At 26.6% G+C, this 26,717-nt stretch overlaps 1 protein-coding gene across 4 annotated transcripts; it reads left to right on the forward strand.

The window, feature by feature from the left end:
* LOC126903527 (PDZ and LIM domain protein Zasp) lies at positions 1-26,662 on the forward strand. Of its 4 annotated transcripts, none has more exons than XM_050681709.1 (14): positions 4-378; positions 12,090-12,241; positions 13,494-13,683; positions 13,990-14,132; positions 14,193-14,296; positions 16,368-16,566; positions 16,884-17,072; positions 17,190-17,289; positions 19,495-19,594; positions 19,900-19,944; positions 22,189-24,100; positions 24,596-24,903; positions 25,003-25,118; positions 25,185-26,662. In XM_050681709.1, the coding sequence occupies exons 1-14, from the start codon at positions 271-273 to the stop codon at positions 25,260-25,262; spliced, it is 3,744 nt and encodes a 1,247-aa protein (XP_050537666.1). In that variant the 5' UTR covers positions 4-270; the 3' UTR covers positions 25,263-26,662. The 4 variants fall into 4 exon arrangements, 3 of the variants coding, with proteins under 3 accessions (XP_050537666.1, XP_050537667.1, XP_050537668.1); XM_050681711.1 differs by lacking the exon at positions 16,368-16,566 and adding an exon at positions 15,987-16,119 and having other exon boundaries at positions 6-378; XR_007703524.1 differs by lacking the exons at positions 25,003-25,118; positions 25,185-26,662 and adding an exon at positions 24,357-24,471 and having other exon boundaries at positions 1-378; positions 24,596-24,655.
* Positions 26,663-26,717: the final 55 nt, after the last annotated feature.

Genomic DNA, 26,717 nt, shown 5'->3' on the forward strand with positions numbered 1-26,717 from the left:
AAACGCGCGCGCCTGCTTACGTCTCTATTCTAAAATTGTCTTGGCTCACATCGGTTGACCACTATTATTAACGTCCGGGAAATTATCGACAATAATACAACCGATTCAATCTGTCGTGGAGCCGAGTCAGTTGGTGTAAGCAGTGACAGACGGGCGTGTAAAGGATATCGAGTTTGAGTTCAGTACGTCACAGGATTAAATTTTACATTTATTTTTATAAACTCTCAATACTAGTGCGATAGATTAGATTTGACGACAAAAGCGTTTTAAATGGCTCAACTAATTAATTTGAGATTATCTAGACCAGATCAAACATCTCCTTGGGGATTCAGGCTACAGGGTGGCAAAGACTTTGGTACGCCATTACTTATACAAAAAGTGAGTTTATATTGTTTAAGTTATCCTTAGAAATTAGTACTAAAATTTAGACATTTTTATTTATATGATTATCGCAACGTAAATAATATTTAAGTTAGTTTTTTTTTTACTGAATGTATTAAAATAAAATAATGTTAAGTATTCATCTAGTTATAAAATAACTTATATCTCATGAATATGTTTCACAAAACACAAATTTTATTTTATTGAAATCTTATTTATTTTTTTATAGATAATTTAATATAGAAACGATTTGTTATAAAAATAGTACATTTAAAGAGATAATGTCTTAAATTATATTAATGAGATTCACTATGAATTGATTGTATAAGTTATAAAGTAGTTAATATAGTATTTAAAAATAATATTTATTGGTAGAAAATTTCATTCACAAATTTCTATTTGATTAACCATTGTTTAAAATTTTATTATCCAAATTAAAATTAGAATGTTTACGATAAATTTCTAGAATTTCAAAAAGTTATTTTTTTATGAACACCAATGATTGTGTGTCCTCTAACGACCCTATTCGTATGTTGTCGTAGGTCCAATAAAACAACCAATGATCTTTTTTTCAATGAACTTAATTAAATAAATAATTAGTAGTGCTTAATAAAGCAATCAAATTTCAATTTTTTGGTTGTTGAGGTTCCAATAAGAATCTGGTATCTATGTATTACCATTCAATAAAAACGTTTAGGAGTATAAACGTATTTAGCTCATTCCATTAGTATTGGAATGAGTACCAACATAACTATCTATTTCTGTTTTCTTATTGGCCTTCTATGATTTTGGCTAAGTTCCCACTGTTACGAGATCTTATGCACGAATTGTACGCGTACAGGATCCTTATTCTATTGATCCGTAGAAATTAAATCATTATCAAATTATATTTATTAATAATTCAAAATATTTTTCTTGGATTTTACATTTCGCTATTGATTTGAATGTATAGCAATGACATGTTAAAAATTAAGTTTCTTTAAGATCTGTATAATATTGCTTGTTGTCGTAGTGTAGACCAGACATTGTTAAAATATTATTATTTTTTAATGAAGTTTGAGCAAGGAAGGTCGTAGTTTCTAGATTTTGTATTTTTTGCTGAGTATTTCAATAGTTAGGATGGCCGAAAACTTTATGGTTCAGAGCAACTCTACAAATCAAAACATGAATACACTAGTTTTGCCACTGCTCAGTCAAGTAGAAAAAAACCTATTAAGACATCCTACGATATTATGTCAATCTGTTAAATATTATTTTATTTCACCAATTCTTTTATTACAACAAAAAACGTTAATTTTAAATTAATATTATAAATGTATTTTTAATTTTAAATTATATTAGCCACAAGTAATCAATTTGTATTACACACCAAGTAGAATGTCTATTATTTATCTTTTTTATGAGCGTTAATAATTTTTAGCCAACTTAACTTGGATTTGAACCCTATAAAGTAGCATACTCATAGGCATACAAATTCTGCTGCAAGTGGAAAACACTTGTTCAAACAAAAACACTGACATAATGTTTCGACGTACACTAATTATCACTATGCATTTATTATTAGTAAATTTTACAATATATATTTTATATGCTTTTTTAAAATGTTTTAACCATTTACTTTTATTCATGTAAAAATAATTTCGATTATATGTTATACACTACTAATAATTTTGTGTAAAGCTAAACAACTAATGTATTTTGTTTTACTCTTCGCTGGGCATTTACGTGTTAAACATTTTACACTCTAAGTGAATACGTTAAGTTTAACTTTTAATTTATTTAATTACTTTTTTAACTTGTATAACATTAGATTCAAGTACAATACTACAATGTAAAAATAAAGTTACTTTTCACTTGTATTTACATTTAAAAAAAAATGTGTTAACTCGTTCAGCTTTGTCAAATTTTCAATTAGAAGTATTAAAAACTACCAAATCTATAAAACTTCTGCTTCTGATTTTTATAAAACCATGGACTTGTTTCAATATGGTCATTTATAATCGTTATAATTTAAACGTTATAATAAATTTCTTTAGATTTCTTAAAAATGAGTTTTAATTGAATTATTGTATAATAATTTTTAATTTCTCTGTAACTATTTACACGCTGTTTATATATTTAGTTGAGTTAAATAATTGAATGTATAATCGTGAATGTCAATTAGGCGCGGCCAAACTTCAAATTGTATTGGTTTTTCGTGAAAGCTGGTGGTCAAACTATGCCCTAAAATTCAGAAAAACGAAATCCTGTTATCTTATGTTTTCATAATTAATATCAGATACTGAAAGAAAACAGGAATTACGAGTGCCGTTTGTGAGGTAATAAATTTAAGCAAAAGTGTGGCGCCATCGTTGCTACTCTCTTAAAGTGACCAACACAATAATTTAGTTATTTAGTAGTATTTTCTGTGACAACAGAGTTTTCTTATTAAACATAAACTATGCGCATCGTTTGGTTTTCTAATTTTTATTATGTTTTCGTGTTCAACAGAAAGGATTTTTTCGTGTTTAACCTTCATTAATGAACACAACTGTATAGTTCTCAAGATAATACTTTGTTATCTTCATAATATGCGTTTAACATAAGTTCATTTTTCTCCAGTTGAGTCTGTACAACCGTTTGTTAGATTGACAATGACATACAAGAAAATCGTGCAAAAACATTGTGATGACTAATTGGGTTCATTTTAATTTGTTCGCAAAATGTAATTCATACTTTAATCATAGCTGAAAATTGATGTAACTAATTTTATTCATTTTTGTTCTTGATAAATACTAGGCGATTTTATAAATGACAACTGATTACTGTCTACCCGACAACGCTGATTAAGATTATTTTTCTAAAACATTTATGAAGTCATCGAATACCTTTTTTGCCTAACATGAATGCGTATATAATACGCCCATCAGCACTTTTCTTATTATTTTATTAATGGTTTTTATTTTGTTGTCAATTATGTGTTAGTCAATGATATAGATACACAAGTTTATGTCTCTAGAATCTCCAAATATTTACCAGTTTAAGCTTACCAAGTATTTTACTTGATATTTGTCAGATTGCTACTATGAAAACACTTATGCTCTCAGCTTTTTTTTCTTTGTACTTAAACTCATACAACAAAATATATAGTATGTATTCATGAATATTTAAAACAGTAAACATTAACTGCAGTTGGTCACACGCATATAAATATTTAGTCGTCTTAAGTATGTTCGTGTATGCGTTTAATGACGCTGTCACTAAACTCTTGGTTTTTAAGTATATTTGCAAAATAATCAGTATGATGTCACAGCTATAACTTAATAGTATCTCTAATGTACAACATTGACATTTTAATGAGTTATTTAAACACAAAAAAGGGATTTTCTCTTCTTATAACGATTTGGTGCCTCTTAAAAATATTGTTTCGAGGTGAATAACTTTTTTACTAGAGTTTTTAAGAATTAAAGAAACATTTATTTTCATATATTTACAATGATTAATATTATAAAAAGAGTGAATTTTTTTTTGTATTTTTTTAATTAAAAAACATAATTAAATTAAATTAATTTATTAGTAAATTATACGTAAATAATTAATGTCACTACTAATTCGCGTTTCTCAACCTATGGTATGCTTACATAAAAAGCTCTCCATTGAATACTCGTCGTAGGTGGTACGCAAAGATAATGACACTTTAATAAAAAAAATTAAGATAAACATAAAATATTATGTTCATATAGAGCTAAATATTTTTAATACTTTTTGGTTTTATAATTAATAATTCATACAAAGTATATATTTTTTATTTTAGATAAAATAAAGTTATTGGGCACAGTGGTGTATTCAGAATTTTTAATGGGTTCCCTTGTATTTAAAAAAAAAGATAACTAAATAGGTTTTTATTATTTTTCATTTAGTAGGGAATTTATCCCTAACCTATTCATTGATAACGGTTAAAATGTGTTGGTGATAATTGGATATATAAAGGTCAAGGTTTAAATTATTCATTTACTTTTATTTACAATAATAAAAATATATGTAAGTTAACTTAGATTATTAATAAGATAAGGAGCAAGGAGTTACAACTCTAAAACTTCTAAATAAGGGCATTAATAATGGATGGATTTGGGGGGTTTTTTGAGGTATTATGAATTAGGAAATTATGAATTCACACCCCAGACTATCTATACTTACATCATTGCTCCCAGAAACACAGAAAAGTAAATTTTAAGAAAAATTACGAATTTTAAGGATCACGTTTTAATAATTTACACTGTTCATTTGTTTTTGCTAAATGGAAATTGGAAAAAAATTATCTTTACGTTTCATGTGATCGTAGGGATCACTGCCAGATAGTGAAGTGTGCACAAATATTCATTTTGGCAAACCTTGGATCGTAACAACTACTATTGTATGGTGTTAGTAGCCACATCATTTAATGTCTTATTTAAAAAAAATATATATTTTTTTACTTTTTCTACATTATTAAACGGTTATTTCTCATACAAATATTACATAGAAAGTAGTTTATTTTACATTTTTAAATTAAGAATTGATTTTATTTTTACTTGACATTTAATTTATATTAACAACTCTGCTATCTTACTAATAACTGATGTATCAATATTTTAGGAATTATAACTATTTAGTGAAGTACCTATGCTACTTAATAAAGGTGATCTTAGAATTTTTGTCTATTAAAATGATTGACTGATTCATTACCATAAAAACATAACTTATTTATGTTTTACGGTGGTGGTCAGAATTTCTCGATTCACGTTTATGTATATACAACAGTATAATATAAAACCACGTGGGGTCGATGGGAGACATCTGTTCCAGTCGAGTTACTATTATTGAATAAATAAATATGATCATCAAAAACGCCTTTGGTCATAATTATGTGATATAACTAATAACATATTTTTAAATAAAAATCCCTGATGTTTTATTGTTAAAATGTTTCGTTTAAAAATTTTACTAATGTGTAAAAGACATGAATAATGTGTATTAATAATTTATTAAGTCAGACACTATTCATTGTAATTTTAACTGCTTTTTGCAGAAGTACTAAAAATCAAAATGATTGAGTGTGTCTAGAAGTTTCTAGTACATTAGAGTTAGATGTAGTATAATATGAGTTCAAGGCGTCCTACAATACTAGTTTGAAAATATGCATCCCTAAAAATTTTATTCTCAGAAGTTAACTCATAGGTTTCAATTAAATTGCCATCTCAACGGGTATGATAAAAATAAAAAATGTTTTCACTTACAAGTTGTTTTTTATACTTAGGCAAAAATACAAATCTATTTTTTTTAGTTATTTTAAGATATTTTGGCTTGACAACAATGGTCACGTCCATTTATTGTGTCCCTGCTTTGCTTAGATTCGTGAGAATTTTAAATTGAAGAAGTTGTAAGTTGTTGTAGAACTCAACGCTTAATAATGTCCGTTAACTGTGCGTCGTAGAACATTATGACGAACGACGTTAAATAAATTTTTCGCTGAATCAGCCAACAATTTTATTATTCTTATAAAATTATTTCTTCATCTTGTTTTTAAAAATAATAAGAGAATTGTGTTGAGTTTAAATGGCAGACCGTCACTCCTCTAAGTGAATTATTAAAATAATGAGTGATATACATATATATTTACAACTTAAGTATTCATAGTTATTTTGTTGCAATTTTTATAATAATTAAAATTTCATTTTTAGTTTGAATATCTTCGTGGATTTAAAATTACTATAATTGCTAACCTCAATTTGTACAAGTTTAATTGGAAAGTATTAAATTATATTTTCATTTTTAATTGATTTAAGAATAGCTAGTACGTTCTATATTATTAAATTGCATTCATTAAGTACATCTTCTAATTTGATTTCTAGTATAATAGTATTTTAAATAAGATAATCAGGCTTGTTAATAATTTAGCATATCCAGTAAATTATTTTATTATGAATAAGAATGTCTAAAGACTTATATTTTATAACTAATCAATTTAATAAATATTTAGTTTATGATGTAATTGTTTTTTTTTTACTTTAAAAAAAAGAAAAGTATTTGAATCGTATTCTAAATATATTTAAAAGTATTTTTAATAAGCTCATATAGATAGCTTATTAAAATTAGCCCCAACAAAATACTATAAAATCAAAACTTATAACCAATAAACCTGTTTTCCTATATTTTTTTAAGTGAGCTTAATTTAAATACTTATTGTTTTCTTAATAAATTGAATTGAGTTGTAACGTAACTGAAAATAATATTAAGCAAATGATAAAGGTAACAAATAATTTGATGTCTTATTTCATAAACAGCGTAAAACATGCATAGATTTACCATGAACTAAATACGTGTTTAGAAGAAATTGTGTGAATGTGATGCGATAAACGTTATCAATATAAAATTTGACTAGTAACTTTGAAAAACTAATTCATGGGTAACACAAGTACGTGACTCAATGTTGTAATGTGAAGTATATGCATTATATAGGCCAGTCTGTATAAGTTCACAATTTCAAAATGCTTTCGTTTTATAGCCTTTTTTAAGAGGATTATTGAAACAATATTAATATTGCTTATTATTGTTACCAATCATGAATTGTTTTGAATAATATATATTATATTATATTTGTTGTGTACACAATTTTATTTTTACTAATGTATAAATCGATTAATTTGACACAACAAAATGAATAATAATGAACAATTAGTATGTAACTTGTTTAACAATTTAAATTCAACCCTCATGATATGTAGTTGAATAATAATGTGATATTTAAGAACTGTGTTCAATTGTTTTATTGTGATTAAAATTAATTACACAAGTACATTAAATATCTAAATAAATTTTAAAATAAAAATTTTTTTCGGCAATAGCAAAAATCTCCTATCAACTAAAAATATCTGTAAACTATGATTTAGTTTATGTTTGCAATGGAAACAATTACGATTAAACATTATGATTATTTATGCCTATTATATAATGTTCTGCATTTGTCACGTTTGTGTAACTATTTAATTATTACATTTTGATAAAGTTACAAAAAGTGTTAGGTTATTTCATACCTTAAAAAAAAAACAATTTTTAATCAAGATATTCTGATAGTACTTAGATTGTTGTTATATCTCTATTTAACTAATTATTCCATAATATTTGTATACGTTTAGCATCTTATTTCGAAAACGAAACTACTTAATCAGATGTTTGAACATTATTTTTATAATTTTCAGATTTTCGCATTCACCTTGAATTTTTGTTTTCGTAAAAATCTGAAGATCCAAGTTATAAAAGTTTCAGTGAGGCTATTGCCAATTATAAATTTGGACGGGAAAACATATATATATAAATAAAATTGTTTGGCTATTTGCCATTATTTTTCTATTCAGTAAATATGGCTAGTTGCTTTATAGTTCAATAAAAATTGCTGAAAATATCTATTATCTATGTATTTCGGAAGTTTTCTTTTAATTATTATCATTAAAAACTAAAATGATTCCCTCTTTATTAAAAATTTTCTCTAACAACTTTTTGAAAATTCTGATTTTTATATGTTGATGTTATCATTTTGTAAATTGATAAATTAATAATTTGGGAGCAAATATTTTTTTTTAATCTTCTTGACTCCTAAAAAAATATTTTTTAAGTGGATACTAGCGTCCGTTTAATAAAAACTGAGGTGATTTTTAATTTAGCAATGTAATAGAAGTGCTATAGCTCAAGGACACCTCAATCATATATTTGTTCTGGATGAATAATTTTCAACTTTTTTTTTAAGTATAGTTTAATAACAATGATATTTTTTATATCTGTCTGAATAATATTAACAATAAAAGTAATCAATTAATAGGCTGTATAAATTTCAGTATCTTTCTACTCTGTAATATTGATTGAAACAAATAAAATATGTCAGAATAGTTGTTATTTTTGTCGATAAGAATATAATTGTACGTTTTTAGTATGCGAAACAAATCAACCCGATGAAAATCGTTTCAAATTATAATATAGTACGTGAAATAATATTGAAACAAAAGGAAATATTCTTATACATAGTATACTTAATTTTATGTTTTGTTTTAGATTCATTGACCTACGACCGTTACATATTACTTTCAAGTAAACAGAGATAATTATTTTATATATTGTAATAAGGTAGCACAACTAAAAAACAAAACCTCAAGAATGGGCTGGGTGTCAGGTTAGCGACATAATGAATATTATTTTTAAAAAACTCGTTTGATACATATAGTGGTAATGACTGAAACTTGTGCATAATATGTACATCGAGACGACGTTCACAGTCGTTATTGTAACACAAGACAATAGATGTATAATTATGTATTGAAAGTATCAACTTGTCTAAAAGTATTGAACAATATGGATTATTTTTTTTCATTGGTACAGTCGAAGAACAGTTAAAACCATTTTCAAACATAATCGTAGAATTTATTTGTGTTACTATTTTAATTTCATAATTAACCCAGAGTATCCATGGTAAGAAATCTCCACTTTGGGAAGTCGCTATGACCCTTAATGAGCTATAAAAGCGTTAAAAAAATATATGTAATAATCCTAACATATATTTTGTGCTAACTTTGTATAAAATTAATTAAAATTTTATAAGCTTTTAAAAATTGAAGAGTCATTACATGTATTTCTATTTTCATGTGCCGCCATAATTTTAAAATGTTTTAGACTATAAAAATAGGGATTTTATAATGTTAAAAGAAAGTTACGTGAAAATAGTTAAATAGTAAAGTTAATTTGCAATTGGTTTATTTATCTGATTATTTGTTTTTGCCCGTAAAAATAATTTTTATCTTGTATTATGATAAAATTAATCTGTGTTTACTTGAATTTCATGATATGAAAAATGAATTATAGAGTAGATAATTATAGAAGGTATTATTAATATAATTTTAATTTAAATCCTAAAAAAATCTTACTCATCTTAATTCACGTATTTAATGATTGAAAGTTTCTTTTGCAGTAAATGTGCTGCCGTTTTTACGTTTACATTCCACAAGTGTCATATTTTATTTACACATAGACTGCATATTTCAGTACACATTTCATTGTTGACTCCAATGATTTAAAACGTTCTTTTATTTCACGACGAATGATTAGAAGAATTCATTAGAAAAAATGAAATTCACGATAACGAGGCGGTATAGTTATTGCAATTATAACGTTATTCTCATTCAGCACATATAGTTTCAGTATAACAATACCTTGTGAAGGTAAAACAAAATAAAAAAAATATTAACGTGTTCCAAGAAACTCTAAGAACTTCAACAACTACACTTCTTAGAGTGCTACATATAATTAGAAGGATAAAGACGCGATACAAATCTTTGTCGGTTAACTAGTTGTAATACTTAATTTTAAGTTTCTACATGCAATTTAAATTAATTTAAATTAATCATGTTCGCTGTCATACTTTTACAAATTTTCCGTTTTTAACAGAATGAGAATTGGAATCATTGTGCGTTTAAGTTTTTGAATAACTTCCAGTACTCATTAGAACTGTCCATTATACTTCCCTAGGAGGACTATTTTTAATTTTTTTGTTGACTAAATTATTATAGTCTTCTAGAATTTTCTTTGTCTAATATACTTTATGCATTAACAAATTTATAAAATGTTTGGACGACACAATGATTTATAAATAACAGTCAACCACTGAATAATGGTTGTACACTTAAAATCTAAATAGGATTTCTTTTTTTAAACTTTCTTGAATCGGTTATGATTTTTCTGTTTTTTATTAAAGTACTCACGTAGGAGTCTTTAGTAATTTTAACTAACAATTCCTTTACGACTACTCACTGTTGAGAAATAATATTTTTATACTAAAGTTATTAATAATTTATCATATCAACACAATGATCGACCATTCAAATATTGTCGAATTAGAAGTCTTAAATTACCATCTTGGATTTGATAAAGTATTTTTAACATTTGGTATAGTTTTAATTTTTGTTTTTAAATAGTTTATTTATTCATAGTAGATTTCCCCAAATCACCTCAATAGACGTACTGCCTTATAAAATTACTTAATAATGCAGAAAATATTCAATTTAAAAATATAATCAATTACTCAAGATAATTATATAAAATACTTAGTCAACAAATTGTGATAGAATTATTTAATTTTAATTTATCTGTAAAGGGCCGTATTAAATGACAAATGTACATGGTTTTATAATTAGATAAATTGTACAAATCATAAATTATTCTAAAAATCATTAAGTTCATAAGTAAATTTGTTAAGCATGATTTTTTACTTGATTTTATGTACAGCCTAATACCGTGTAATTAATACTTAGTTCATAAACTAAATTATATTAATTTTCATAGGAATTTATTTTTATACATATATAATTTTAATTTATTCACGCAAAGTATTTGTTTATTTTTATACACAACTATGGTAATTTATCTAAGCGTGCCAGGAAGCGCGTGGGACGTTTGATGTGTAAATCGTTAGTTTATTAAATTAGTATGTTATGTAAATTTATAATATTATAAAATTGATTTACTTAAATATAATTATATCTTGTTTAAATAAATAATGCACTGATTAAGCTGCTACTATTAGAAACGACATTACACGACCCCCATCAAGTTATGTAGTTTCGCTTTCCTTTATAATACATGGTTTGATCACTGAAAGAAAATAAATATGTTAACTGTATTTCTTTTGATGTTTTTAATCCAATTTCCAATTATTGAAGATTATATAATAATTTGAGTATAAAATTTAGGGATCAATTAAAAAAATTTTCCATGTCAAAACATATTTTCTTATTACATGGAAATATTATTAAAAAAAAATAATGAAAAACTGATAATTTTAAATTTTAATTTTAATTATGTAGATAGTTTTTCTTTTTTGATGCGAATTTCACATATAACATTGCCCTGATAATATTACCGAAAAATTCACAAGGTGTAAGTGCTAAACTTATACAAATTAATTAAATTAAAAAAGAAATTTAATCACTTAGTATGCTTTATTAAAAATCAGATTTAAATCACCTTATTTAAAAAATGTCACGTGCCGAACTTTTTTCATACAATTTTTTTTTACGGCGTGAATGATCAAGGACATATCATAATGATACGGCGTGTGATTATTATAATATACCATCACCGTACTTTTTAATGACATTGCATTATAATAGTTGAACTCTTGAGAGGGTGCAATGATTTGTCTCTTTCGTGATTTTTTATAATACGCATTCAGGAAATAAATTATTTTTTCAGATATAAATTTAAATGTAAAATTTAAAACAAAAAATCTCTTTAAACATTTTGTTATTAGAAAAAAAAATTGTATTTTATTTGATGAATGGTTATTTATTTTACTGTCAATAAAAAAATTACAATTCTTTTACTTTTTTTTTAATAATATTATATTTATTATATTATGTAATCATTGTGGTTAATCGATGTTCTATCAGATATTACGATGATTTTTTTTAGCAAATATTCTTAAAGTCAATATCAACGTAATTGTAATGTAATCTTATAAATATTTTTAAAAACTGACGATTGTTCCAATAAAATAATTTAGGATAACTATGAGTAAATAAAAAATATTTCCTTTTTTTATACCATTAATATCAACACATTGTTTTATAACTTTTGTTCTAATGATAAGGAATAATCAGTAAAATAGTTGATTACTTTTTGTTGATTAGTGTTGTTTTTATTTCCAGGTGAACTTTGGTAGCTTAGCTGAAAAAGCCGGTCTTCAAGTAGGGGACGCTCTTGTTAGAGTCAATAATCAGGAAGTTTACGATGTGAAACATAAGGATGCACAAGACATCATTCTTAGGGCAGGAAATATTTTTGAAGTAACCGTTCAAAGGTAAATATAGTTGTGCTATTACAAAAAAAAATTCTCAAAACACATTTTTTTAAAATCAGAAACCTTATTGTTTAGTTTCCTTATTTTACTGCATCGCAATAACGTAATTTGTTTCTCGATTATCTACAAATTTGTCATTTATGCATATAATGCTATTAATTGAAAAATACATATAAATGTCTGAGATTGTATAAGCCATGTTTGATTTTTAAAATAAGCAAAATAAAAAAATACACATACTGACATAAGTTCCGGTTGATATAAGTCTTAGGAGCTATTTGCGTAGTATTTCAACGAGCGCTTTTTGACAATCCTTTTTCAGTCGAGACGCTCCGTCAGTTACGTGTCATAAACGATGAAGCGATTCTTTATGGCACTTCCTGGACGCGTTAAATTTCATTAATTCGGACAGTTGCCAAGCGAAACTGATTTACTTCATTAAATCTTATATGTGTTTTTTAGTCATTAATTTCTTTCGCAAATAGGGTATTGTAATTTAATTTAATATTGAATTTTGACTTTTAAAATTTGTTTAAATGTTTTGGATTAAAATTAAATAAGTACTAATGGATATCATTGATAAAATAAATAGATTGATGTATTAAATTATACCTATATTGTATTTGAAAGGCTTGGTGCAACAACCAGTTAAGTCCATTATTTTTTATTTTAGTAAAATGTTTTTTTTTAATTAAATATCTTTAAAAATAATAGGAATCTATAACTCGTTTTAATACCGAGTAATGCAATAAAATCATATTTATTGAAAATTTAACAATAAATTGTTTTCTGCAATAGTTGGATTTATCTAGTTGTTACATCAAGCTCTTCATTTGAGGAAAATATTATCCAGGAATTACTGTAAGGGCGGGACTATAGGGAGGGAGGGTGAACGCTCCGGGGTTCATGAACTTAAGAGACCCATCTCGAATTTTATTAGATTAGTCATCATTAATGACAGACTTTTACTGTTTTTTTTTTTTTTTTTTGTTTTTTTATGGTAGCGATATTTTTCATAAGAGGACCATATAGGTCTTAATCTGGTCTTGACTATTAGGAGATCAAGACCCAAAAGGCACAAAAATTGTGGCGATCCTATTCGCTCCAAAATAATTAATTTTACTAACCGAATTATGCTACCCGTAGTGGCCCAAGCAATTATCTCGTCGCTGTGGGCAGTCCGTTCTATAATTACCTCACATTTTTCTAAAATTTTAAACTAGAGGTTTTTTTTTAAATATTGTTCTTACAGAGGTGGCGTTTCCACTTGGAAACCTTCAGTGACCCCAATTGGACCTAGCCCAGTACCTAATCGTCTTTCTCAATCACCTCAACTTGTGACCAAGACATCGCTTGCTAGAAATGGACCTCCTCAATCACCGGCCTTTGGGTCGGGTCATAACTCAGTAACAAAACCGTTCTCTGGATCTCAATCTCCTAAAGTAATTATTTTCATTCTAATGGATTAAATTGAAAAAATAATAATTAAGAAAAAGATATCTTCATGTCTAAATGATTTTCCTTCAATACTCTCTTGAACTAGACTTCATATGTCGTGAAGATCTTCAAATGAAAAATACGATATTTTAATGAATCAGGAATAAAAACTGTCATGTGCCAATTATTCTGTAAAAAGTATTTGCTAGTAAAATTATCTAGTCGATCTTTTCTATATGCACTTTTATATTTTTTGGCATCACTTTTTAACGTTATTCATTAAAATACACTTATTGTTCACTTTGTTATAGATTAATGGTAGTAGTTATGGAAATGATTCTGTAAAGGCTATTGTTAACAAACAGTACAATACACCAGTTGGCATTTATAGCGAAGAAAACATTGCTGAGACGCTTACTGCCCAAGCTGAAGTTCTGGCTGGTGGAGTAATAGGGTAAATATTTTTGTTTCTGATGTATTAAGTATTAAAGTATATTATTCTACTTAATTACAGAGTTAACTTTAAAAAAAATGAAAAGAACTATGAAGCTAGCAACAGTGAAGTTTTTAGAATGGTACAAGAAGCAGATAAAGAACCTAAAGAACATAATGAATCAGGTAATAATATGTATTTGTCATCTTTATACTGTGTACAATGATAGATAACACAGATCGACAAAACTTGGATCATCAGAGTGTTTTTATGATTTTTTTATGTGACATAGTCCCTATAAATGTTATAAAAAAAAACCTAGTATAGTGGGGATGTAGCATTGTGGGATCCAATATAGATTTAATCTGACAGCGATTAAAATCACTATTATAAGAAACGCTTCTATGCAAATCTGTAGATAGTGTTTAATTTTAAGAAATTGGTGGATAATTACAAAAGCAACATCATTTTCTATTTCCTTAATTATATCCAGATTAGTAATTCTTAGAATCAAAAATATAATATATAATTTTTATAATTAATTCTTTTCAAATTATTATTGATTTTGATTTTTAATATGTTAAAAATAATCATTTTTAATCTACTTTTTTTTGTGAAAATTTATAATAAAAAAAAAAACGAATTTATTGCCATAACTTTTAGCTCAACTTGCAAGTTTAAAATTGAAATTACATAGAAAAAAATGAAATTGTTAAGTTTAATATGCAGTCAGCAAATTTTATTATTTACTATTTACAGTAAATTTATCAGAAAAGCTCTATTTTTTTTTTTGCATTTTTATCGTAATATACCACTTAAATATAATTCATAGTAATCATTTATAATTAACTTTTGGTGTTTAAAAAGATTTGAATTTGTAAAAAAAAAACAATTGAAGTATGCAAAACTGAATTAATTTTCATTATTTACTTTAACTAAAATAACCAATAAAAAAAAAATTGTTAAAAAGATCTACTAAAATAATAATTTTTAACCTATTTTTTTTTTTTGTGAAAATTTATAATAAAAAAAAAACGAATTTATTGCCATAACTTTTAGCTCAACTTGCAAGTTTGAAATTGACATCATTAAATAGAAAAAAATGGCATTTTTTAGATTAATATGGAGTCTGCAAATTTTATAATTGTGAATATTATTCATATTTTTATTCTAAAATAAAAATTGTATTATTTACATTGCCAATTAAATTTTTTAAGTCTTCTTTAAAAAATATAAATGAAGAACAATGCGACGGATTTTACCAAAATATATTAACAATAAAAAAAATATATCAAGAGAAATAAAATTATGCTAAAAAATGTTAGAGAAAAGTTCAGCTTTAACTTTTATTAAAATACTATAAAACTTAACTAAAAAGTCTATATTAAAAGTATAATGGAATGATTTTAAAACTGCATAAATTATCATCATAATATTAAAACATAATTAGGTAAAATTAAAAAAAAAAATTTTCTACTTAAATTAACATTAATTTGGTATTATGTCACTCCGCCATCTTGAAATCTATTCTTTTATACAATAAAAACTTGTTGCACTTATTCTAGAAACTGCTCTTTAAAAATAATAATAGTAATAAAAAATACATAATTGTTAAAATATCATCATACTATGTATTAAAGCTATAAAATAAATTGTTATATAAAAAAAGATAATTTTATAAAACTTAAATTGTGACTTAAATATTGTTGATGTTGAAAACTAATGACATATTTGGAATCAGTGTCTAAAAATCTATTGAAAAATATGTTTATAAAAATTCTATGACCTGAATTTTGTCGAACTTGGACTTTCATGAATCAGCCAACACTTTTGTATAAATTCTTTTGTATAATTCTCCATCATTAAATTATACAGAAGTCAATCACAGCCATGTGATCGACTCAGTATCGAAAATCGGAGGTATGCGTCATGTGACTGCACCCGAAACAAAACCATCACAAAATAATCCCAACCAGAACATTTGTGCCGATTGTGAAAGACTTATCGTGTAAGTTTTAAATTACCCTCGCAGTCGTTTTTGCTTATGGTGCTTGATGCTTCTATTTATATAATTAATACTACTTGCTTTCTTGTGGGATGTGGTATACCGGCAATATATAAATACGTGATATGCCATGTTGACAATTTGTCACTTAATTATTGAACTTCAATATTGTACAAATTAATTCCTGTGATCTATCAACATAAAATTGTCATATATATTTCGGTTCTCTTATTACTTTGGTTTTCTATCAGAACTTCAAGCAAATATCGCTTATTTCTCTTCAGCCAGTCATGCAATAGGTGGTCGTGCCACTTCACCCAGGCCTCAGACGCCAGTTCAAATGCCAGAGCAACGAGAACCGTATTTGGGTTCCCCGCTAAAAGAGGTGGACAATCATTTGGACTGTACTCAACCGGTGGTATCGTGTACTGAGTGCCGAAATGACATCATGTGAGTTCAGTGGTTTGAACTCACACTTGTTGTTTTGAAAAAAAGTTACAATTTTATTCTTACTTCCCTTCACCCTTAACAAATGCTAATTAATGCACGCACGACTAACTTCTAAACTATTTCGTTTATGATTATAATAAACATAAAAGTATCAAATTTTATTGGATAAAATACTAATTAAATTAAATGTTACATAATAAAATTAACAATATTTATAGTTGTAGAAGTTTAATGTATCATACAAAGTTAATACATATTTTACATGATATATTCTGCTAAAAATTACATATATATTTATTTGTATTATAACGATTTAGTGGTGTTTTCGTTCGTATTAAGGACAAAAGTCTACATGTGGAATGTTTTAAATGCGCTACTTGTGGATCATCTCTTAAGAATGTAGGCTACTACAATATCAACAATAAGTTGTATTGTGATATTCATGCCAAAATGGTAGCTAAGCAAAATCCACCAGCCCCAAATATAGATCCCGTAATTGTTCCTCCGTAAGTTTAAATTATTTAAATTATTAGACAATTAACGGTAATTGAGTATTAAATCTTAAGTAAAATTATACTGTTACAGTTTTTAATAATTAATTGGTTTTTATATTTTTGAATTAGTGGCTCACATCCACCTTTGGGTTCATTCAATATCATACCTAATAAGAACAAGGGTATACAATCACCACAGCCTAGTACTCTATCACCGATACCTTTCCACGTAAGTTAATTATACTTAGATAATAAAACATTAACTTATTACCGTAACTTAATAAAAATTTATATACTCAATAAATGGTATGTTTTAGTAAAAAATTCGAAATAACTAGAAAATGTTATAGTTACCTATAATATTGTAGTTACGCAGGGCAAAATATTTTAAATTTGAAAACACTACCCACCTCTGAAAAATTACATGCGTTTTTGCTCTTCACTTTTAATAATTATTATTATCTAATAATTATAAAATTAGTAGAGACATAAATTTTCACCTAATTAACTTGGTTTTTATGGTTGGATGACTTTTTTTGGTAATTTAAGAAATAAGGTATCCAACAATTATTTTAGCGGTTCGCAATTGAAAAATACGTAAAAAAAAGTTTAATTGTTAGGTTTGGTTTAATATATTTTACAAAGTTTAGTTTACTTTTCTTTTTATGGCAGTATACACAAATAGTTTACTTGTTTGCATATAAAATTCTTAAACTATTCGAATGTATTGTGTAATTATCGAATATTTTTACTAGTCCAATAGTTTTTGAATGACTATCGAATAGTTCAATAGTTACTATTCGATATTTACTATCACTAGTAAAAACATACTTTCGATCTAGTATGATTAATGGACTTTTGGTATCATTATTGATTTCATCTATAGTATACGAAATAGCTGCATAAATTAATATTTTTAAAGTTTTAAACAATTTTACCCAGAGAATCAAGAAAAGTATAGATCATTAATAAATTAAAATAATTATTTTTTATGTACCTACAAATAAAATTATATTAAACATGTGTTTTTTATTACGTTCTATTGTACACTCCATTTCAATTTAATGAAAAAAGTACTTTTTTTCTTTCTTTATTTTTATTATTAGCATATATTTTGTAAATTATTACATTTTATTTCATTATTTGTTCTTTTAATGTTTTTTTTTTTTTTAATTAGAAGATAACAAATAATGCACAAGTTAATATAATATAATAATATATAATTTAACCGTACTTTGATCCACGAACAAAAATATTTTTAAGAGTTATAATTGTTGTATGAAAAAGACGCTAGTTGGCACTTAAGCCTAAGGCATTAGTTAGCCTTGCGCTGGTCCTGACTCTAGCATGGTCAATAACAGAAACAATAAATTAGAGCCTACTTCAATTGAACGGCGATTTTAAACAGATAACGGTCAGTCTTTAAGGAGAGGGATCAAAACCGATGTACATTTTAATTTTATTTAGTTTTATTCTTTTTGCTTGCTTTATTTAGCGGTCAGTAGCATAAATAACGAATTGTTGATACTGTTGTGTCAAAAAAGAATCACTCGGACATTATCTTGCACTATAAAAAATGAACATTTTTTTTTTTTAAGAAAGTTTTTTATTGAATATTTACAATCTATAAAACAGGTAAAGCAAGTAAAAGTGCACTGAAATATTAAAATTACATGAATTGCATGAATGGGTAGATCGCGTTAGAGCTCTTCATTAAATTAACAAGAAATTTACACTATTCACAATCTAATTTGTTATTTCATAAATGGTTGCTAATTTCAAATTTAATATTAGTGTCTAAAATCATCTTATTGTTGTAGTGCTAAGGGGGCAACATATTTTATGAAACTTATTGAAATATATGTTTTTAAGGTAGCTAAATTTTCTTCACTTTTTTTTTGAGTTAGTATTAGTTAAAATGTTATAAATAATAAATATGGGAATAGATGCTGAGAAAAAATGATTAGATATTATAGACAAACTGTTGACTACGATTGGTACTTGCCAGTTGTTCTTAATACTTAATAAAACTTTTTTTTGTCTTTTTAAAAAACTACATATTAAATTTTAATGATCGAATTATAGTTTTTCATTAAGTAATAAACTAAAATTGCAAACATTTTCATAAAGTAAAAACTGACATTTTTTTTACATATTTTTACTTTTTAAAAGCAATATCTTTAATTACTTTTCATAACGTGTAAAATAACACATTATAATGCTATAAGTTATGAGCCCTGGTTATGTTAAAAAATGTTTGTGAAAGTGTTCCTCAAGTGTCAAAGTTATCACTGCTATGTTAACATGAAATCATAAAATTTCAAAATTTATTGTATAATACCTTCTATCTAAATTTCATTGATCAATATCTTTAAACAATTTGATTAATTAATATAATTTTAATCATAATAAAACGAATGTTATATTTTATTAGCATCAACCAAACTTTTCAAGCCCAAGTAAATCTTATGATACACCAAAACCAACTACTCCGATTTCAAATTTTAACAGCGGATACAATCATGCTACAACAGGTAATATATTTATAATTTTTAATAAAAAGAAAATTTTTTACACGGAAAAAAATAAGTTGCTTCGATATTAAGAATAGTTAAGATAGTGTAAAGTATAGAGTTATTTTTTACATGTTCGTGATTAGGTTAACTTAATTATTAACGAATGAATCCTCATAACGTATGCCGTTAAACAAATTTTAATAATCATCATAAGTATTTAATTAAGAGAAAATATTTTTCTGTAAAAAAGTAAGGCAGTTCAACACATTTAATACTAAAAATACATTGCACCTAGTAACGATAGAAATATTATTTCTGTACAGGATTTAATACTCAGGCGCAATTTAAATCGACCTCATTCTCTAAAGGTATACATATATAGTAAATATATCGAGTTTTTGATTTAATTAATTTTTAGCAAATCATCTTAAATAATTAGTCCGTAGTAGATATTATAAATAACTTAACGTAGTAGTGTTTTATTATGATTTAAAGTTTATTACGGAATTATTTTAACAAATCGTAGTGGCACTTTGACTTGTTACATTGCTTAAACACATTTTATTACAACGTCCATGAACAGACAAAAACGGTTAAGTTAAAAAAATGTAGTTCGTATATCTGTAATAATATTTTGCAAAACTCACATACATTTATCTGTTATAAATAATATCTAAATTTTCGCTTTTCAGAAGTAAAATCATTCAACTCAAAACCTCGACCTTTTTCGGTCGGGTTCACGTGTTGAGTATCTAATAAAAATCCCTACAGCTTTCTGTTTTTATTAATGATTTTCTAAAGCTTTTGTTTTTTTTTTAGTTGACCGTTTTTGTTTGAATTAAATTACTTTTAATTTGAAAATTTTAAGTCTGAAAGTAAAATAGCTTAATGTCATACTAGTCTTCTAGGTTAATAAAGTTAATAAAATTAATAATTTTATAATCAATTAGTATGTATTGTATTAATAGATTATTATTATACAAAAATAATCAAGTATTAAATCTTATACATGCTACATTATAAACAAATTAAGAAAATGGGTAGTTAAAAAAAATCAATTAATATAGATTTATTTTGTTGTTTTCGCCTTTAACATCGCTTACTCCCTAGAACTAACTAATTATTTTGATGTCAATACTGGCGTGCAATCAAACCAGAAACTAACTTTGCCATTTTTAAAGCCAAAATTCACTGGTTCTGCCTTCTTTCCCGTCAATCCTACCTACCCTTTAGACAAACGGTTATCTCTGTGTTCTTTAGAAGTATCACGTACATTAGAGGATTATAAAAAAGACTCAGCATGCAAATCTATAAATGAATCACAAATTTTATTGGAATCCATATCTGAAGGAAGACCTCAATCCCCAGTACCAGATAGTAAAGGTCTTGACTTTAAGTCAGCTGAATCAGTGTCTAGTCCAAATTTTGACTCGTCACCTTCTTCAGATAACACCAAAACTATTACATCTCCATTTAACAATACACCTTCGATTTCATTAGATTTGAAATTTTTGCCAAAATATTACGGCTACAAAGGTTCTATAGCAACAGCTATGGAAATTGCTCCAGACCGACCTTTTACTCCAGCTGTTGCGACTGAATTTATAATTAAACCTAAGCCATGGATCTCATTACCAGACGAGGGAAACAATCAAGAACTCAGATCAGAATCACCACTTGTCAATGCTCTAAAAGTCGCTCCTGAAAGAAGCTATTCGCCTTTACCTACATTTGTAGACTCGACCGATCTATTACTTGATTGGAATAGTGCTACATCAACTTCAGTTAATAAACCCATCCAACAAATATATGGATTCAATGAAAAAATATTGCCCACCCCATTTTTGAATGCTAACTACCCTTCAAATTTTCATAAATCATTTCTGCCTTCGGGGAAAATTTCATTTCGATGTTTTAATTATAACTTCAATATAGATCAACAATCTGTCGATTCAGAACGAGTTCCTTTTCCATTCGCTAATGAAAATCCTGAACCTTACCTTCCATCATTATCGCCATTATCATCAAATATGCAAAAACAAGATAATACTGATATACCATCAAAGAAAGTTTCATCGGAAAAATATGCGCTCATTAAAAAGTCTTTAGCACCTGGAATTAAAAACAAACTTTTATCATTTAACTCAAATACTAGAGATTCTGATAAAGTTGAAATTTTTACTAATACCTATAATTTATCAACCCAACCAAAGAATGCTGATTTAACCAGTGTAAAACTAGCTAAAGTTATACCATTTTTTGCTAATAACACGTCTATTATTACATCACAAGAGTCTTCTCATGCACTTAAACAATCGCCCTATCAAAACCCAATGCGAAATTAACTCTTATTATTCATTTTTTTTAATTATTTTGATTAATTAGAATTCTATTGCGAGTATTTATTTCTATTAAATGATTTTATTTTGCTTTGGTTTAGACCATCTAATAGAGTTAAACGATAATTAACTAGAAAAAGTTGTTAACGTTTTAATGATTTGTTTAAGCTATAGGTGAATAAAATTATATATTAAAGATACATAATATAAGAAGTAAAACAATTTAATTAATGATAATTTTTTTTTCGTTTACCTCTATTTTTATTAACTTAGATAAATATACATTTTCTAACAATCCTAAACCTAGATTACCTTTCTTAAAACCTAAAACTACATTGTCTGGTTCTGCTTTTTATCCAATCACATCCAATTTATCATCAAATAATCCTACATCTGCAAAATGTTCTTCGCAAGCGTTATGTCAATCATCAAATGAATGTAATAAAATTTTGAGTGAATCCATTGCTACCCAAATGTTAATTGAAGCAATCAAAGACGATAGATCACGATCACCTACTGTTGGTTACCAAGAATTGGTATTTATGGAAAAAGTACCACTTGAAGTTAAATCCTTAGTGCCTCCAAATAACTGTACTAGAGCTATTTCACCTTCACATTTAGTAATATTTCCTCCTGAGATTCCACTTGAATATTTAGCAGCTGCACGATCAAGGACGTCTACGCCACAACCTAACTTAAAGGTTGTGTCTAATAATTTTCCAATGACTGTTGATTCAGAAATTTCTTTAAATAAAGTTGAAAGTATGTCTGATGAAAAATTAATGAATTTTGAGTCAAGTATTATAGACGTCAATAATAAAAAAATTGATACTACAGTAACACAGTGTAACATAGAATGCATGGAATTGCAAGAAGGATTACACTCATTTAGCTATCCTAGCAAATTCATAAACGTACCGCCTATTGAAAAAACTAAGTTCAAAATGGACGTAACAGAAACTAAACAAGACAAATCAGAATCACCTTTGTTAACTGCGTTAAAGACAGCGCCAGAGCGGAGTTTTTCACCGCTCCCAACATTTGTCGATGCTTCACAGTTCGTTTCTCCACCTTCATCTGTCAAAGAGGAAAAGAGACCCATGACAATAGCTGAAGCGTTAGCTGTGGCTCCCGAACGATCTTACAAATTACCTGAATTTAAATTAGGAACAGCGCGGCCAGTAGGTAACAATCCAGTTAGGTATGTACACGGCTATAACAACAAAACACAAGCATTATGTCCTATACTTAAATCTCGCTCTTTGTTATATTCTCCCGTTTCAAATATAAATTTAGAAGAGGAACAAATAGCTAATCTCGGTCTTAAGTCTTTTCCTCCAGTATCGGAGGAACTTAAGATAGCGACGGCAGCTGGAGATTTCGATCGTATCGATTCTGTGCAGTATGTCGAGGAAGAGTTGACTTTTGATGATATTCCAAAGGAGGGAAAGAAAGAAAATTCAAATGATGAAATCACTGTTGTTCCAGAACAGGTCATTTATTCTAATATATGTCGACATCCATTTACTGCTACAGGCTTACACGAACCTTCTGATATACCACCATATCAGCGATTCATACCAGAAAATCCACATAAAGCCAAAATGAATGCAACCTCACCAAAACCATCTATTAAAAATACAGATTTTCTTAGACAAGAGTTAAACGTACTTGCCAAAGTCACGCCAGTATTGGGTTATACACCTTCATCGTTCATAAGTGATGGCGTAATTTTAAATAAATCCGCAAATAATAACTTGTATCAAATTGAAAATTCTAATAGGGAAATGAATACTATAACATCTACTTCATTAGCATCGCCTTCTATTACTACATTTTCTGATTCTTCATTACATGAAACTCTTTCGGCAGAACCAGTAATAACCACTTCTTCTCCTAATTCTAATAATCTAAATCCTTCCATTTCTTTACATATGCCTAAAACATCTTTACCTGCTGCTTTACTATCAAAAAAATTAACATGTTTTACCAAAAAACAACAACCTAAATGTATAAACCCAACACCGATACCCGTACCCGATCTAGGTGGAGGGCTGCCGTTGACGAAGTCATCTGGATCTGCTGGTTTGACAGCGCCAAGAAGAGGCCGAGGCATATTGAACCCACAGAACTTGACACCTGGAGCTAGAGTACCTTTATGTGGAAATTGTAATCAGTACATAAGGTAAAATATTGTTTTAGGAGTTTAGTAATGTGTGTTTTTCGTGTGGGTTTTATTATTATATTTTTGGTAGGTCGATTAAAATAAAGGTAAGGCTGTTTATAGTGTTGAATACATTCTTCAGATTATTATTAACCTTTTATATTTTGTATTTAAGTAAAATTATGTATGTTTGCGTTTTTTTAATTATGTTATTTATATTTTCTAACTCTTTGCACATTTTTTGCTTAACACACATTTATAACATATGTACTAATAGGACTTGAGAAATTGAAATTAAATAGAGACAGTGGAGAAGATGATATCGATGGGTGTTTTATACCAAAAATCATACCTAATCCCGAATGTAATTGTTGTCGAACCCCTATAAACAGGTTTGTATTGAGATTTTTGCTGATTGGTTTTACGCTATAATTTTATTTTATTTTTATTAATGCTAGTATTCATTATATAGATTATAAGTTATATAAATGATATTTTGACCTCTTTTTCTTATAGAGGACCTTTTATTACTGCTCTTGGAAAAATATGGTGTCCTGAACATTTCATATGTGCAAATGACAAATGCAGGCGTCCTTTGCAAGATATAGGTTTTGTCGAAGAAGACAATGGTTTGTACTGCGAATACTGTTTTGAACAATTTTTAGCACCAGTATGCTCCAAATGTTCCGGTAAAATTAAAGGAGACTGTTTAAATGCTATTGGCAAACAATTTCATCCGGAGTGTTTTAACTGCACTTACTGTGGAAAATTATTTGGAAATAGTCCATTTTTCTTAGAGGATAGCCTCCCATATTGTGAAAATGGCAAGTTTAAAAGATTTTTATAAATTCGTTAAATTGGATATTTAAATAATAAATTGTAAAATTTTATATAACAAATTATTTACTTTTACTTCTTTGTAGATTGGAATAATTTATTTACTACAAAATGCATAGCATGTGGATTCCCTATTGAAGCAGGTGACCGATGGGTGGAAGCCCTGAACAACAATTATCACAGCCCATGTTTCAATTGTTCAGTAAGTTTATTGTTTTATGTAATATTTAAAATTTTACATCTATTCTATGTAATGATTTTTTTATAGAAATGCAAAACTAATCTAGAAGGTCAAAGTTTCTATGCTAAAGGGGGAAGACCATATTGCAAAAGTCATGCCCGTTGATAAATGTTTCATAATAATACAAACATTTGAACAACTATAATTGTACACAAAAAACTTGTCATAGCACTAAAAAAACATTGTGCTCTTAACATTAAATTATTTATTTTCTAGTTTATTTATATGTATCTTAATACTATATTGATAACTTTCAGTTTTGTCTAGTAAATTATTTTTATGTAATTAACCATATCAATAATAAGCTACGCCAAAAAAATAGTTTAGCCATCGTTAACAATTAGCAAGTAATGATTTACCAAATATTAATAATAGTTAATAGCTTTAGAATTTTATGGACTAATTGATTATGTTTGTACTATGATTAGCTAGACCTTGTTTGTTTTTAAAATTTTCATCAAATCTATAAACTTGTGTTTTTTACATGGGACTGCTGATAATTAAAAAGCCTGTAATATAAATTACTCATTTTTTAATTTAAATATTCTTTGATTGTATCATTGTCTTATTTGTAATTATTTGATTTATTATATGTTATTTTTTTTTTAATATCATTACTCAATTTATTATTCAGGCTATCCTATTGTGTACTTGAATTTATTTTACAATTGTATTAATTATTATATAAAATGTATGTATATTTATAAATCTTCAATTATAATTTTTTGCTTCTGTGTTACCCAAATATAATATTATTAAAGTATACTGATTAATTTATATGTTACCGCTTGATATTTATGTATTTATTAAATTCTGATACTATTATAGTAATTTATCAATATATTCTGGTTAATATTTGATTTTAGTATCAGTTTATTTTGTTATAGTAATTTACTCAAACTTTTCTGTAATGTAATCCTAAGTGAAAACATATTTAACAATCCATTTTAAGTTAAATATACAGAGTGATTCTTTTAACTAGCCTTTCAATTTCTCATAAAATAATTTATATATATTATTTTGCTTTTATTAGTTACATATTTAACTAGCTTATAAAAATAACTAATTGATAATTTAAAATAATGATTCGAGTAAGGAGTAGGTGCTGCTTTTTTTTATCACTAGACATTTCTTGACGTCACTCTTCCTCTTTTCTAGGTATAAAAAAAATGTTACTTCAGAAATACTGGTCTAAAAGTTGTTATAGACCAGTCATTTTATAAATTTTATAAGCTAGATAAAAATGTAAGTGTGCACTAAAAAATTAAAATCTTACAAAAAAATGATTATTTTATGAAAAATTGAGTAGCTAGAATTAAAAGAAACACTATGTAATAAAAATATTTTCATAAGTTTACGAAACATTATGCATTAATTATGTTAATAAATATTTTATAAAATTGCTACTACACAATATAATACAATAAATTATAAATTACTAATGTGTAATTCATACACTATGAAAATGAAATTATTTAAAAATAGTTCATTTCTTTACCAGTTTACTATGTCGATCTCTTATTTAATTTAATTTTATAATTAACCCTAATATATATTTTG

This window comes from Daktulosphaira vitifoliae, unplaced genomic scaffold (genome assembly GCF_025091365.1).
Source record: "Daktulosphaira vitifoliae isolate Bord-2020 unplaced genomic scaffold, ASM2509136v1 Scaffold_4, whole genome shotgun sequence".
NCBI classification, from domain to species: Eukaryota; Metazoa; Arthropoda; class Insecta; order Hemiptera; family Phylloxeridae; genus Daktulosphaira; species Daktulosphaira vitifoliae.

Bases quoted from the DNA above. Each gene is read 5' to 3' on its own strand.
- LOC126903527 (XM_050681709.1), top strand. From the start codon at position 271: ATGGCTCAACTAATTAATTTGAGATTATCTAGACCAGATCAAACATCT. The intron at 17,073-17,189 runs GTAAGTTTAAAT...TTTTTGAATTAG, and splicing joins GATCCCGTAATTGTTCCTCC to TGGCTCACATCCACCTTTGG. The intron at 24,101-24,595 runs GTAAAATATTGT...TTTTTCTTATAG, and splicing joins AATTGTAATCAGTACATAAG to AGGACCTTTTATTACTGCTC.